The sequence below is a fragment of the Phacochoerus africanus genome, chromosome 15, assembly GCF_016906955.1.
Source record: "Phacochoerus africanus isolate WHEZ1 chromosome 15, ROS_Pafr_v1, whole genome shotgun sequence".
In the NCBI taxonomy this organism is placed as follows: domain Eukaryota; kingdom Metazoa; phylum Chordata; class Mammalia; order Artiodactyla; family Suidae; genus Phacochoerus; species Phacochoerus africanus.
In genome coordinates this window covers 113,980,286-113,995,103 of record NC_062558.1, presented here as the reverse complement: position 1 = coordinate 113,995,103, position 14,818 = coordinate 113,980,286, and the positions used below count along the sequence as shown (strand labels likewise).

At 52.6% G+C, this 14,818-nt stretch overlaps 1 protein-coding gene across 2 annotated transcripts in view; it reads left to right on the top strand.

Moving 5' to 3' along the window:
* ARL3 (ADP ribosylation factor like GTPase 3) overlaps positions 1-4,313 on the top strand; it is a 38,971-nt gene extending 34,658 nt beyond the window's left edge. For both annotated transcript variants that reach the window (XM_047760217.1, XM_047760216.1), the window contains exon 6: positions 4,035-4,313. In XM_047760217.1, the coding sequence (XP_047616173.1) occupies positions 4,035-4,082 (48 nt within the window). In that variant the 3' untranslated portion in view covers positions 4,083-4,313. The remainder of the gene's footprint in view (positions 1-4,034) is intronic.
* Positions 4,314-14,818: the final 10,505 nt, after the last annotated feature.

Here is a 14,818-nt window from a genome sequence, read left to right as displayed (position 1 = left end):
GAGACCCCTCTTCCCACAGAAAGGGCACTGCGCCTTTCATCCTGGAACAGAGAGATCTGAGATTAGCAGGTTTCCACCCATATGGTTAGGGGCTGCCTTCTATTTTCCCTGGTGCTTCGTAGGGAATAACATCATGACATGGTAAAATTTATTTCCTCTCCAAGAGGCCAGACACAGCTCAGTATCTGAGGTTTGGTGTCTCTCCTAAGTCTCTGTTATTGAATGGAAGCTAATCAATTCAAATTCCGTTTCAGCAAGGCTGGTCCGGGGGAGGCATGGTGGGGGAAGAAAGGAAGGACTTATTCATGCCATAGGATTGTCATCCCTGGGATGAAGAGCAAATGTGCAGAAATTTGGTCAGACCAGTTTTTGACAATAATGGTTCAACCATTAAACAAACCTGTGCGTTCATTTCCTTCTTTGGAAGCAGAGCCGTAACCTACTTCAAGTAAACGATCACCTTTTCTCAGTCATCTGTTTGAAAAAATCAAAGCAAGCCATGCCAAATTAAGGCCAGAGTGATGTGGCTGCTGATTTAAATACAAGAAGCAGATGGTTCCTCCTCTTGCAATGATATTGTCTGTAAAGCTAGAGTTTCCACCCGAGGTGGAAACTCGTGGATAGTTCATACGCTGGGATGGCGCAGTGAGATGAATAGGCAGGATTCCACATGCACCGATACCTGACAGGCTGGGAATCTTGAGAGTCGTCGAGTGGTCGGAAACAGCCTCTGGCATCTTTAGGGCTGCAGCAAAGCCACACCGGGTACCTGGCTGGGGCTGTTCCACCTCACACCCCTCTATTCAGCTGGAAGTCATGACGAAGAAAAAACTGAAACTGCTTCCTCTGCCACCTTGAGGGTGAGCCCCAGCTTCTCTAAACTTCAGGCAGAGCTCCTCCCTGCACTTGCCTGCAGTCATTGAGAAATGGTCAGTGGTTAAAGAGCAAGATGCTGAGATCCCTGGTGGCTCAGCAGGTTAAGGGTACGGTGTTGTCCGTGCTGTGGCTCAGGTCGCTGCTATGGTGCACGTTTAATCCCTGGCCCTGGAACTTCCACATGCTCCAGGCACAGCCAAAAAAAAGAAAAAAGAAAGAGAAGAAAAGCGTGGGTGCTGGGGCTAGATTTCCTGGGTTCACAGCCCGCCTCTGCCATGCACTCTTCTATGCCCCCATTCCTCACCCATTCCGGGGAAATCGCAGTAGTGCTTATGTCACAAGGTTGTTCCAAGGATTAATTTAAAAGATAAAGGATTTCTCTCGTGGCATAGCATGTTGGGGATCCAGCACTGTCACTGTAGCAGCTCAGGTAGCTGCTATGGTGCATGTTCAATCCCGGGCCCAGGAATTTTCATGGCCAAAAAAAATAAAAAATAAAAGCGGAGTTCCCATCATGACTCAGCGGAAACGAATCTGACTAGCATCCATGAGGACTCAGGTTCGATCCCTGGCCTCGCTCAGTGGGTTAAGGATCTGGTATTGCCGTGAGCTGTGGTGAAGCTGGCAGATGCGGCTCGGATCCCACGTTGCTGTAGCTGTGGTGTAGGCCGGCAGCTGTGGCTCCGATTGGACCCCTAGCCTGGGAATCTCCGTATGCCACGGGTGCGGTCCTAAAAAGCAAAGTAAATATAAATTGTCTGCGGCAGGCCATGCCAAGTTCTCTAACAGCACCTCAAGTCAGTCTGGCATGGACCCTCCCCTCAGGGATCTTGGACGGCACTATTATCTTTCCTTGCCAGTGGGCACCCTGGCACAGCTTGTGCCTGATTTGGTTGAAGAAGTATCATTCTCCTTGCCTGTTGCCTCTCGGACACTTCCCAGCTCCGGCTCAGGCTCTCCTCTGGGTAACAACAGGATAGGATTACTCCCCAACCTCCAAACACCTCAGAGCAGGGCGGCTGCCCCCAGCCGGGGCAGGACAAGCCTGCTGGTGCTTCCCACACTCCAGGTTGCCCCCCCCCCCACTTTCCCACCCTGAGCGGGTCAGCCGGTGGGGCCCAACTTCTGAGCGCCCTCTGCTGGCAGGACTGTGGCTGGAAGGGCTTTGCCACCGGTGGCCCTCACAGACATCTGGAGGACACTGCCCCTCAGCCGGGCTCTCCCGTTTAAATCCCCTCTGCCTCCATAACAGATACCCAAGGGAAAGCTGCCCCTCAGCCTCCACGTTCTGCTTTGGGTTCCTGCAGCTGAGTAAATATTTTTCCTATCTCTTTGAGTGCATTCATGTTGAGTTACATACAGTAAAAGAAACCCATCCCCCTCTATAATCAACAATAAAAGAAACCCATCCCCCTCTATCATCAGCCATAAAACAAGGGGAAAAACAGTATTCATAGAGTGTGGGAACACTGCTCTTGATTTTTCTAAGAAGATGGTTTGATAACATGTTGCAAGTCTCTATAGAGGAGAAAATATGAGGTACGCACCTTTGATGGTGTCTGTGCGGGTTCCTGAAGATGGAAAGGGCTACGTGAGTGCTGAGCTGTTCAGCTTCCAAAGCAAAGAGAAGATGGTTATCTTATTCATCCCTCTTTTATTTGTAAAATCTTTTTGTCTCCTGGCAGGTGATCTTTTTTTTTGTTCCTGGAAACCAATTAGCTCCTAAAATTAAACATGCTTCTCTTTAAATTAATCCTTTTCGTAAAATGGTCTTAAAATTGGCCTCAGCTTTTCAGAGTAAGCAGCTGACCCAGTTATAATCGGTGATGCCTTCAGAGTCCACCTTCTCCCACCTCGGCATTTCCCCACCCTAGTTCCCGCTGCTGCCGGGTGCTGTCCGCCTTTGCGCCTTTGGGTCTTTGGCCATGGCCAGCCTCTTCTTGGCACATGCCTGAGGTCTGCTCTGGGACAGCTGTCAGATTATCTGGTTCTCCCACCCAAGTGCTCTGTTGGCAAGGGGTGGAGTTTTAATCACTGTAAATTCAGGTTATGGTCAGATTAGCCAGGAGATGGGATGCCTGCTGGTTGTTTTGCAGCGATGTATTGTTTATGGGATTAATGCTCCGAATGGTCAGGGGTGTCAGCTGATATTTATTACTTTAAGCTGTCTCAGCTGTTCAGGTTCAACAGCTAGCTCCCTGGTCACAGGAAATGCGGGGCCCTGGATGTCATGTACACCCTGAAATGTGCACATGTGTCAGGGACTTCAGTGAGCATGTGTGACAGATGCGGGGTGAAAGGGTGCACGGCAGGAGCCTCTTCTGATTTTGTTCTGGGCTTCTGAGAACTCTGCATGCCCCTGGGGGTCGGAGAGACTCTAGGGAGAAGGTGAGCATACAGGGATGGCTCCAAAGGGGGTTGAGAAGGGGGTCATCTCTGGCAGGTCTGGCACGAGAACTCATGTCGCCTGCCAGGTGACTGTGGGCTTGGTGTGCTTTCTACCTCCCTCGTCTCCAGTCTTCTGAGAGGACACTTTCAAGGTCACTGTGCCTTTAAGGGAACCTTCTCCGCAGCCCACTGCTTGGGAGTGAGTGCTTCAAGCTGCAAGGACCAGGCCAGGTCCTTTTTGAACCTTCTGTGATGCTGTACGAAGGGAAATAAATGCACATTGCCACAGTGTGTGTCTAGTAACGCGCACTGCAGTGGGTTTGTTTTTCCAAAAAGAAATTTAATTTAGCCCAAGTGTACACTGTCACACAGTAAACACACCAGGGCACCAGAAGGGTGGCTTATTGAATTTAATGCCCTAGTAAAGGTCAGCTTTTAGAAAAAGCCAAAAATGGCTGGAATCTGTCCTGATAGTGCCTCAGTCAGGCCTTGGATCCAGGCAGATGTGTTTATTTTTTCAGAGGGAGTTCCTGAGCACGCATCTCAAGTTCAGGCTCTGCACACTCCTCCTCCCATCAGAGGCCTCCCCCTTCCTCCCCAGGAGGTCACTGTCCCCGGTCACCCAGGTGGGCCCCTGGGGCAGACCAGCTTCGTTGAGCTGGTGGTTGGGGAGGGAGGGCCCAGGACCCTTGCCCGCTCCCCTCCAGGGCTGGAGTGTGTGGTTCCTTTCTTCCACCTAACACTGCCTCTCTCTGCCATTTCCCTCAAAGGACGGCATGAACTGGGTCTGCAAAAATGTCAATGCAAAGAAGAAATAAAATCTAGACGAATGGAGACGCAGGAACTGCGGGAGCTGAATTCTGTCCTGAAAAACACTAATTTGCTGCTTTCTGACCAAATGTTTTTCCATCTGTGTACAGCTACAGCTGTGTGAAGAGAGGGAACAACACCGTTTAAAAAGAATCCCCATTCCAGCAGTAGATTTAACTGATCTCTGAGGTTCAGTATCATTTTTCGAATAAAGGAATTATATTCTTTCCTCTGCATAATTGAAATAGTATTAAATGTCTCAAAGCACATGATTAGAAAATGAGATCTTTTAAATGAGCAAGAGATTGCATGGCAGTTTAGACAATTCCAGTGGGCTTTTTTTCTTTTTTAAAAAAAAAAAAAAAGAGAGAGAGGGTGGGGGGAGAGAGGAAGAGGAAGCAGCAGCTTAGGTTGTGGTCATTGATTTCCTGACCTGTCCTTACAGCCCTTCGCGGTGTTGAAACCCAGACAGTGTTTGCTGGTATTGGTCAGTGATTTTTACCATCACCAAGTAAGCTGGGGCTGCCGCAGCCTGTCTGGGCGGGAAGCTGCTGGGAGGGGAGGGAGGAATAGCCGATGATTAAACCGTCTTGTCATGCAGGTGGGGGACTGTGTATTAATCCCCACCCTTTGGAAAGGGGGTGGGGGGGAGCCTTTCTTGCAAACAAGTCACCACAGTAACATACCCCCGTCCTCAACCCCCCAACCAGCCACACAGGGAAACAGATTCTATGACTTGTGATTGTAACGGCATCTGGAATGTAAGGAGAGGTGGGAGGTTTAATTCCAGAAAAATTACAAGGTCCTTAAAAAGCCCTCACATGGAGGGCTCAGGCTAGCGTAAACAGGCTTTCTCCAGTTCAGTGGAGCAGGGAGCAGCCGACTCTGAGATTAGCTGGCTTCTCCACCACCGTCCTATAGAGGGGATTTCTAAAGCTCAAAGAAGTCTGTGTTTAAATGATCACAATAGGCCACTGCTATCAGATTTTAAAAATAAACGCGGCTTTACCGTGAACCCGCTCCACTGAGAAAAGCCAGGCAGATCGATTTTTAGAAGAGATCAATTTTTACAATGCTGGCAACTTGGTGGTGTGGGCCGCGCACGGGTGGAGAGGGCTTGCTGCTGGGAAGAGCACGGGTGCCTGTGATTGCAGGGGCCCTGCCCCGGGAAGCCACCCCAGCTGCAGGGCCCATCCGCCGCTCTGCAGCAGAATGTGTCCTCTGTTGATTGATGGGGGAGGCATGGCAGGAGACTTCTCCTGCCCTGTGTTGCAAAAAGAGCTTGTTTCCCTGAGCCTTAAGAAATCCCCAGCTTCAAATGTGGGAAGGCGAGCCAGAGCGTCCCCTGGCTCCTGAATCGAACTCTGTTCTGAGGCCTGAGCTCAGGGGTTTTCAGAGAATGAATAAGAAGGCTGTCCAGTGGCTGGTGGGGCCCACGAGGCCAGCGGCCCTCTCATCCCGGGAGGTAGCCCTTGCTAAACCCACCAAGGCATGTGAGCTGCCTGAAGGTCACTGCAGCCCTCCGTCCCCGGCCTCTCTGGACCAAGTTGTGCAGGTGAGGCTGAAGCATGGCCCGCTTCAAAGGCGGTCTGGGGTGAAAGTCATTAACAAGGCCAGACATGAAAAGGTGCCCCGGGGTGGCTGCGGACAGACCTGTAAGGACTTGCGAAACAAAAGAAGGTGAGCCGGCTGCTCCCCGCGGTCTCCTCTGGCTTGTCCATCTTATACAGGCACCTCTCGCGCTTTGAAGGGACGCATAACAGAATTAATGGAAATGTGGCTCTAGCCCTTGAAAATGGTTTTTCCCTCCAAAGAGTGCACCAGGGATGTTATCTGAGGGGCACAGTGTCTGCTCTGAGGTCTGTGATTGGGGAACCCTGCGACGTGGAACTGGGACTCTGGCAGTGCGTGGCCTGTGAAATATTTTTGTTCTTTTACCACCAACTTAGGGAACTGTTTGAAAGGCGCCCCCCCTCCTCCGGGCCTCGGCCAGCAGGCAGAAGCCACTTGCCCTCCTCTGGTAACAGCCTCTGTGAATGTTCAGATTTGCTTCTCAGCTAAAGACACAGAGACATTGTGGCTGTCACAGGCTTTCATCTTCCCTTTGAGCCCTGCTGAACCCTCCCTGGGCTCCCGGGGTAGATGAGAGAAGCCTAAAAGATGCAGCATTTGAAAGCTCCCGGTTGTAAAAACAAAATGCTTCTCAAGTCCCTGGCCCCAGCCCCACCCCCACCCCCACCCCCACCCCGGGGCCCTCACCAGAAGACCCAACTGGAAGCAGGAAAGGGGAGGCTGGGTCCCCCATTCTCCCACCCCCTGTGAGTCTTAGTGAGCCTCGCTCCCGCCTCTGCCTCCGGGGCACGAGTGCATCTGAAAGTGCGGGGGAGAGGGTTGGGGGCCAGAGGGCAGGCAAGGCCTGGGCCAGGGGCCCCAGGATGTGTGCTCAGACCAGTTGTGGGAAAAACGCCTTCCCTTCCCTCCTCCCGACCTCCCCGGAGCAGCTCCTTCTGGCTGGCTTCCCCACGCCCAGGGCCGCACACCCTTTCCCCTTCACTCTCCCTTGGTTGCTATGGAAACAAGGGTGTCATTGATGTGGGCTGAGCTGGGGAACATGTCCGCGCACAGCTGAGAGTCAGCGATTGTGCCGCCGGGTAGAAAGGTGCCGGGGTTAAGGTCCGCGGCTCCCCCGCCGCAGTCCTGCCCCCTCCGTCCCTCTCACTTCTCTCTCTCTCTCCTGGCTTTGGACAAATTTCTTGATTCCCCTCTGGGCTAAAGCTGTGGCTATTTTTGCGCAGCTCTGTGCCCCACCCGCACTGTGGGCCACTCCTTATCCGGCCTGGCCTGGAGGGTGACACCATGTCACCCTCGCCAGGACTCGTCCCTTGATTCCCGTCAAGAGTTTGCTTTGATTTCTCTTTCCTTCTCAGGGGCCAGTTCTTACTTCTTTTTATTTTTAGCTCTGCACTCTGTGTGGTTTCAGGGTTCAGTCTGATCCATCGAAAGGTTCTTTTTTTATAATCCCTTTTGAAAATGATAATCAAAGGAAGGGACGTGGTATTTGGTCATGTGGAAAATTCAATGTATAATTTAGACGTCTGTCAAAAATCCAACAAATAAAATTTAGCTGAAACGAAGGCAGCCTGGAAAGTGTCCTGTCCTTCGCTGGCGCTTGGGGAGGGCAGCGGGCCTGTGGGGAGCTTGTCCTCTCAGGGCTTCTCATCGCTCAAGGTGCTTTCTTCAGAAGGCTGTAACCTGAACACTGGCAATGGCGAGAAAAAGAACCCTTTCTGAAGCCCCTCCTGCACACCAGACACTTCATATACATCATGGAGCTGTTGTTAGTCCCACTTCGTGGCGAAGAAAACTGAGGCTCGGGCCTGGGTTAAGGAATTTGCCCAAGATCACAGAGCCATTAGTGCCGGCCAAGCTGCCCGCTCTGAAGGACAAAGACAATAACAGCCCGTTTCTCAGCCTTCCAAGTTCACACCAGGGGTCTCCTCTGATCAGCACTGCTCCCCAGTGGGGTCCCTGTCCCAAATATTAAGTGTCCTCACGGTGGCACAGCCGTAAACTTTGTACCATCCTTTGCACAGACAGAAAAAAGAAGTTGGGAAAGTTGGGGCTGGCCGTGTACCTCTTACCTAATACTGGATTTTCCTCTTAGGATTCATAGGAATAAATGTGCCCTAAGCCACACAGTAGGAGGCAGAGTGGGCTCTGGTCCAGGGCCCTGCCCTCGGGAAGAGAGCTTGTCTTCCTTCCCCTCTGGCAGCCTCACTTCAGTGGCCTAGACACCTACCAGCCTGGCTGGTCCCAAGCGCCTGCCTTTAAAGGCAAGCTGTTGGCAAAAGAGAGGGGACTCCGTTCAAGGTGGGAAGAGAAAGGCCAGTATTGCCAGGTTAGTGAGAGGACCCCCAGTTAAACTTGAACTGCAAATAATCATTTTTAATATGTGTACCCCATGCACTGAGACATACCTACCGTTGTCATTGAAAAATTTATCTGAAATTCAAATGTAACTGGCCCATCCCAGTTTTTGTTTTTGTTGTTTGGCTCAGTCTGGCAACTCTACCCAGAACACCCTGGGCAATAAAGGGACAGTGTGATACAACCGAACCGTGTTCTCTGGAGTCAGACCCAGAGATCTGTCCTTGTCCATGTATAAATCAGCTCTGTGATCTTGGCCAAATTGCTTTCTTTCTTTTTTTTTTTTTTTTTGCCTTTTCTAGGGCCGCACCCCGAGGCATATGGAGGTTCCCAGGCTAGGGGTCCAATTGGAGCTGTCGCCACTGGCCTACGCCACAGCCACAGCAACACGGGATCCGAGCCTCATCTGCAACCTACACCACAGCTCATGGCAACACCGGATCCTTAACCCACTGAGCAAGGCCAGGGATCAAACTTGCAGCCTCATGGTTCCTCTTCAGATTTGTTAACCACTGTGCCACTACGGGAACTCCTGCTTACTTTCTTGGAGTCCTGCCTCTTCATCTGTGAAATGGGACTAAAGTGGTAGGGAGATTTAAAAGAGATATAATGTAAATAAAGGTAGATAGAGGACAATAGCTAGCACATAGCAGGGACTCTACATCTCAGTTTCTTACCTATAAAATGAGGTAATCAGAGTTCCTGTTGTGGCTTAGTGGGTTAAGAACCCAACTAGTATCCATAAGGATGCAGTCCCTGAGGATGCAGGTTTGATCCCCAGCCTCGCTCAGTGGGTTAAGGATCCGGCGTTGCCGTGAGCTGTGGTGTACGTCACCCATCCACCTCAGATCCCACGTTGCTGTGGCTGTGGTGTAGGCCCGCAGCTACAGCTCCGATTAGACCCCTAGCCTGAGAACTCCCGTATGCTGTAGATGCGGCCCTAAAAAGAAAAACAAAAGCAAAAACTTGACATAGTGTCCTTGAGGATTCGGGTAATGATCCCTGGCCTCGCCCAGTGGGTTCAGGATCCAGCATTGCTGTGACTGTGGCATAGACCAAAAGCTGCAGCTCCAATTCGACCCCTAGCCCAGGAATTTCCATATGCCACAGGTGTGGCTGTAAAAAGGAAAAAATAAAATTGGAGTTCCCATCATGGCGCAGCAGAAACGAATCTGACTAGGAACCATGAGACTGTGAGTTCAATCCCTGCCCTTGCTCAGTGGGTTAAGGATCCAGTGCTGCCGAGAGCTGTGGTGTAGGTCGCAGATGCAGCTCGGATCTGGCGTTGCTGTGGCTGTGGCATAGGCCGGCGGCTACAGCTCTGATTTGACCCCTAGCCTGGGAACCTCCATACGCCACAGGTGCAGCCCTAAAAAGACAAAAGACAAAAATAAATAAAATGAGGTAGTCATCTACCTTGTGGAGTTCTCTAGAGGGTTAGATGAAGTTACGGATGTCCAGTGCTGAGTAGGCGCTAAATCCTTGGTAGCTATTATAGTAACTGGCAGAAATTCTGGAATCCAGTCCTTCCCAGGACCCCAAGACCTCAGCCCTCCCACCTCCCCTCCCACGGAGCGGCCAGCAGCCTTCCTGGAGGGGCTGGCAGCCCCCTCGTCTCTCTGGGGCTCCCAGGGCCACCCCAGCCACACCTCCTGCAATTAGATTTCTAAGTGGGAACAGGCTCTTGTCAGAGGCTCCTGATTGGCTCGGGGCAAAAACACAGTTTAGCGCTCAGTCAAGCTGCATTTTAGGGCCTCTGTCTTTCTCTCCCCCCCTCCCCCCTTAATTGCAATCTGTTCAGTAATTTCCTTTTCCAACCCTGCAGAACACAGAGAAGCTGCAGCACAGGAGCCAGGCAAGGAGGAAGGAAAGAGAGCTTCTGCTCCCTGCAGTGAATTGCTGGTCCAGCATTGTGTCAAGTGCATGTGTGTGTCCAGAACCAGCCACACACGAGCATGTGGTGATACAGCCCATAACCAGGCCCCTGCAGGGTCAGACCAGGAAACCCATTCATGCCAGGCACTTCACAGTTATCATTTATTTAATCCTTGCAACAACGTTGGTAACTGCAGGTATTACCACTCAGTTTGGGGAGGAGGGGTCGCAGAATTTGAATCACCTGCCCCAGATCATACCAGAAGAATGGGGCAGAGCCAGGGTTTTCACCTGGGCCTGTTTTACTGCTGGGCCTCAAGTTCCTCTCATGATACCTTTTCCCCTTTTGGCTTCCGAGCTCAGAAAAGGAGCTGAGGGATCCTCCTGCACAAAGGAGCAGGGAGAGGTTTCTTTTCCCAGAGTGAATAGTAGTGTCCCAGGGACAAAAAGCCTTTGCTAAAGAAATGAAATATTAATGACAGAAATGCAGAAAGCAAGCTGAGCCAGGGAGGGGCAGGGCTTGTGAGAGAACTTGCGTGGATACCTGAAGCTGAGAGCTGCAGGTGTTGGGGGCAGAACGACTATGTAGCTCAGCAAACTGCTCCTCCTGTGTGTCATTCCCTGCCTTGATTCCCTAAGTAGCCCCGCCAGATAACCACTCCTATCCCTCCTTCCCAGGTGAGGACACCAAGGCTCTCAAAGGTTAAGTTGCTGCCTAGAATCACACAATTAAGAAATGGCTTAGCTGGGGTTCCCATCAACTAGAAAGACCATTTTTCTCCAGGGCACCATCTTCACTAAACACAGGGCCTCGAAGAGCTGGGAGCAGTGGGGAGCGTGGCTCCAGGAAACCAGGAAACCAGGAAACGAGGCCAGAGGCCCACCTCAATCTCCCTCTCTCTCTCTCTCTCTCTCTGCTACCCATCTCCTCAGGATCCACAAGACCCTTCCCCAGAACCCAGAGGTGGCTGCTGCTCTGGAGGCCACCAGCAGAGGGGGCAGGCGGTGGCCAGCCCACCCTGACAACAAAAGAAAGAGGCCGGGGAGGCTGTTGCCCTTTGGGTCGTGGCCCCGAGGTCCGACAGCTGCCCCCATTCTCCCCCAGGACTCTGCAGCTCCCACCCAGCGCCCTGGCCCAAAACGGAGGCGAGGGAGGGCTGCGGTCCCCGGAGCCACTTAGACCGCTGGAGGGGCAAGAGAAAGGGCTCATTGCAGAGTCACGCACCCACACTGCCCGCCCCGTCTCTCCTTGCCTTGCTACCAAGAATGCATGTTCCTGAGACTGGACAGGCCTGCCACCCAGGGCCACCACTGACTCATAAGGGAAGGATGTCCCTCACAAGGGAGCAGCCCTGGCACTGGCTGGGAGCCCCTCAGCCGGGGTGCCCTTGTGTTGGCACAAGCTGCCCGGCCATTCTTGTGGCCCTGCTCTGGGGAGCTGGAGCCCACCGGCCCCCCTTCTTCAGCCTTTGCCACCAAAAAGTCAGAATCCTGTGCAATTGTGCTGGCACGTCACTCCACACCCCTCAGAGTCTGTCTGGGGCACAGAGCAAGCATGCTTTGGGCTTCTGAATATGAAAAGTCTTCCCTGGAGCCTCCGGATGACAGGGCCAAAGCACTCGTCCTGCCTGGATGCTACAGATGGCATTTGGAGAGCAAGGAGCTGTGGTCTGTAAGCAACAGCCCATCCTGGGGCCGGGGGACGCAACACAGCCCAACTCTCCTCTCAACTCCCCCAGCCCTGGTGGTGGGAATTCAGCCTGGATTTCATCTTGATTCAAATCCCTAGGCCCCTTTCCTGCCCTGAGACCTCCAGATCTGCCAGAGCAGCAGGGTGGGAGGAAGGAAAAGAGGGAGGAAGGGGCATTCAGGGGCCGGGATGCTGATCCAGGCAGGGGGGAGGTGTCTGCACAGCTGCACGCAGCCCCCCTACCCCCAGCCTGTGAATGGGCACATTGCCCCCTCCCGCCCGCCTGCCGCCGCTCCTGAAACAGTTGGTCCTAATGAGCGCAGAGCAGGCAGGGCAGCTGTGTGCATTATCCATATGCATGGGGAGGTGTATATTTATCCTCCCGTCCCACCCCACCCTGCAGCTGCTGCCAGCCCCTATGCCAGAAGGGTGAGTGGGCACAAGCGCCCGGGCTGCTCGGGGCCCTGGGCCTCCTCTCCTTCCAGCCCTCCCTCCCCAGCCCACGCCCACAGCCTTCACTTGACCCATTTTGGAGACAGAAGTTGGTGCTGTTGCAGAGAGAGAGAAAGGGAGAGAGTGCACACATCATTTCCCCGGTTGGTGCTTTTGATTTCCTCTGAAGTATCTTGATTGCGGACGTACAATGGCATCTTGCTGCCAGCGCTCCCTCAGCAGCTTCTGGCTCTGCGCCGCCTCCTCCCCAGGGCTGGGGTTTTCTGCTGACTCTGGGGCCTAGGCTGGCTGGCAGGCAGGAAGGAGCAGGCCAGCTCCCGGCTTCCCTGCCCCGGCCTGAAAAGCGGGACCTGGAGCCTAGCCAAGTCCTTCCTGCTCCTTGGGTGGGGGCCAGCCTGCACCCTGACCCCCACCTCCTCTCTCCCCCTGCTTCCTAGCTGGTCCTCTTGCCCCCCACGGCCTGGGCGCTCGGCGCCTTACTGCTCAAAGCCATTGTTCTGAAACGCAGTTTCCCTGCTCAGATGCCTTCAGAGGCCCTGCTGCCGTGGGACACTCAAGGTCAAACTGTTTATCCTGTCATTCAAGGCCCCTCTGGTCTGACCTCATATCTTTCTTTATGGATCGGTCAGCCACAGGCTCTCACACATACCCTGAGCTTCCCCTGAGTTAGCCTCACGGTCCCTCTATAGAACCCCCATAATTGTATTGACCCACCTGTACCTGCCTCCCTGGGGTGTGTGCCCTGGCCTCTGTGCTTTGCTGACCCCTCCCGCAGGGTGTGATTCAAGTTCCACCTCCCCAGGAAGATGGTCCAGAACCCTCCAGCCCACATGGCTCCTCTGTGAAACTCTCAGAGCCCTGACAACCTAGGCATGTGGCATGCATTCATTCATCCATCCATCATTTACTCATTCAGCAAATCTCTCTTGAGCAGAGGTAAGAACGTCTACACTGCCTCACGTCCTGGCCTGTTCACTCATCCCTTTCCAACCTCATCACTCCCCGCTCTGCCTCTCACCCACATTGCCAGCCCCTCCCCATGCCCTGCTGTTCCTGAAACGAGCATCTTCTGCCTCCGGCCTCTGTGGTTGTTCCCTTTACCTGTCCCACTCTTGCTCCAAATATCCTCAGATGGTGCCTCCTTGCCGCCTTTTTTTTCTTCTTTTTTGCCTGCCACATGGTGGATGGAGTTCCAGGGCCAGGGATCAGATCCCAGAGGCAGATGCCAGATCTTTAACCCACTGTGTGGGCGGGGATCGAACCTTCGTGCCACAGTAGGCACTCCACCTCCTCACATTCCTGAGATCTCCACTCAGTGTCACCTTCTCAGCAAAGCCTTCCCCAACCACCTCCATATATAAAAACTGTCCTGTGTCCCCTCAACCCCAGATGAGCCCTATCACCTTCACCCTGCTCTACTTGCCTTCATAGTACTTATCACCCACTCACATGTATTGATCTACCGTTTGTCATCTGTCTCTTCCCCACTAAGTTATTAGCTCCGAGAAGGCAGAATTTGTCTGTTTTGTTCACTAGTTGTATCTCCAGCATTGGAACAGAGGCATTAGAAGGATATCAATAGTTATTAATTGAATGAATGAATGAATGACATGGGCACTGCCTTAGGCTCTGAAAGATGCCGAATAGTTCATGTCCTCCGGGGTTGCACAGGCTACTTGGACGTAGACTATGTGGCCTGTGACATGACATGTACATTACAATTAGTTAGAGTATCAAATGGGATCACTACGTGCATGGGAGTGTGGTTGGCTCAAAGGAAACAGAACACTGTGACAGCTCTTGATGCCCCAAAACTGCCTAACCCAGCACCATCCTGGCATTTCCCACGCATCATTCATTATGCCCCACTGGAGAAGGTGGGGAGGGAGGCACAGAGGAGGGGAGACTGAGGCTGGGTAGGCAATCCAGGCAGAGAGAAGAGCAGAGCCACTGGGGGACATGGAACCACACGGGCAGCTGGAGGACTGACTCTGAGCTTATGATCTGAGGGGTGGAGCCCGGGGAGCCACAACTGGTAGGGATGGCATCTGGTATGGCTGGAGAGTCCCTATCCATTAGGCCATGAACTGCCCATTTGCTCAGTGCCCTGCAGCAGGCACACACATGGAGAGTGTCTGATGACAACATCCAATTCCCAACCGGGCAGCCGGGACACCCATATGTCAAGTGACTCACTGCCATTTTTTTCAGGTGGACTGAAAGTCCCCAGCACCCTTAACACTTGGTTCTTGGAAACTTGCTCCCTCGTTCCACTTCTCACCTGCAGTTCTGCAATGTTGCCGATGCCACCTCTAGACCCCATTCTACAAGTCCGTGAAAACTCTGCTGCACCTCACCCCACACCACATCAGTCTCTTCTTGCTCCAGGGTAAATGGTGAGAAATAACCCATGGCCCTGAGCAGATGTGTTCTCTCTCAAGAAAGACCCAACTTATTGAAAATCTAGTGCAAGGAGAAGTCATAAATATCCCAGTTTGCTGCACTTGAGAGGAATTAACCACACAGCAATTAAAACGGGTCGCCTGTGGAGGAAACATTCAGACTCCCACGGCAGAACTCTGGGGTAAGTCCATTATTGCCAAGTGCCTGCACCATAAATACCAGGGACAGGGGATTTTAGGGAAGAAGCCCTGGGCTCTTAAAGGCCTCCCTCACTCAGAGGGTGTGATCCTCTTATACTGGAGAATATGGTAGAGGTCAAAACTCTACCCATCAGATGCTTGCTCTTTGTAAGAGCTTTTTTTTCTTTTCTTTTCTTTTCTTTTTTTTTTTTTTTTT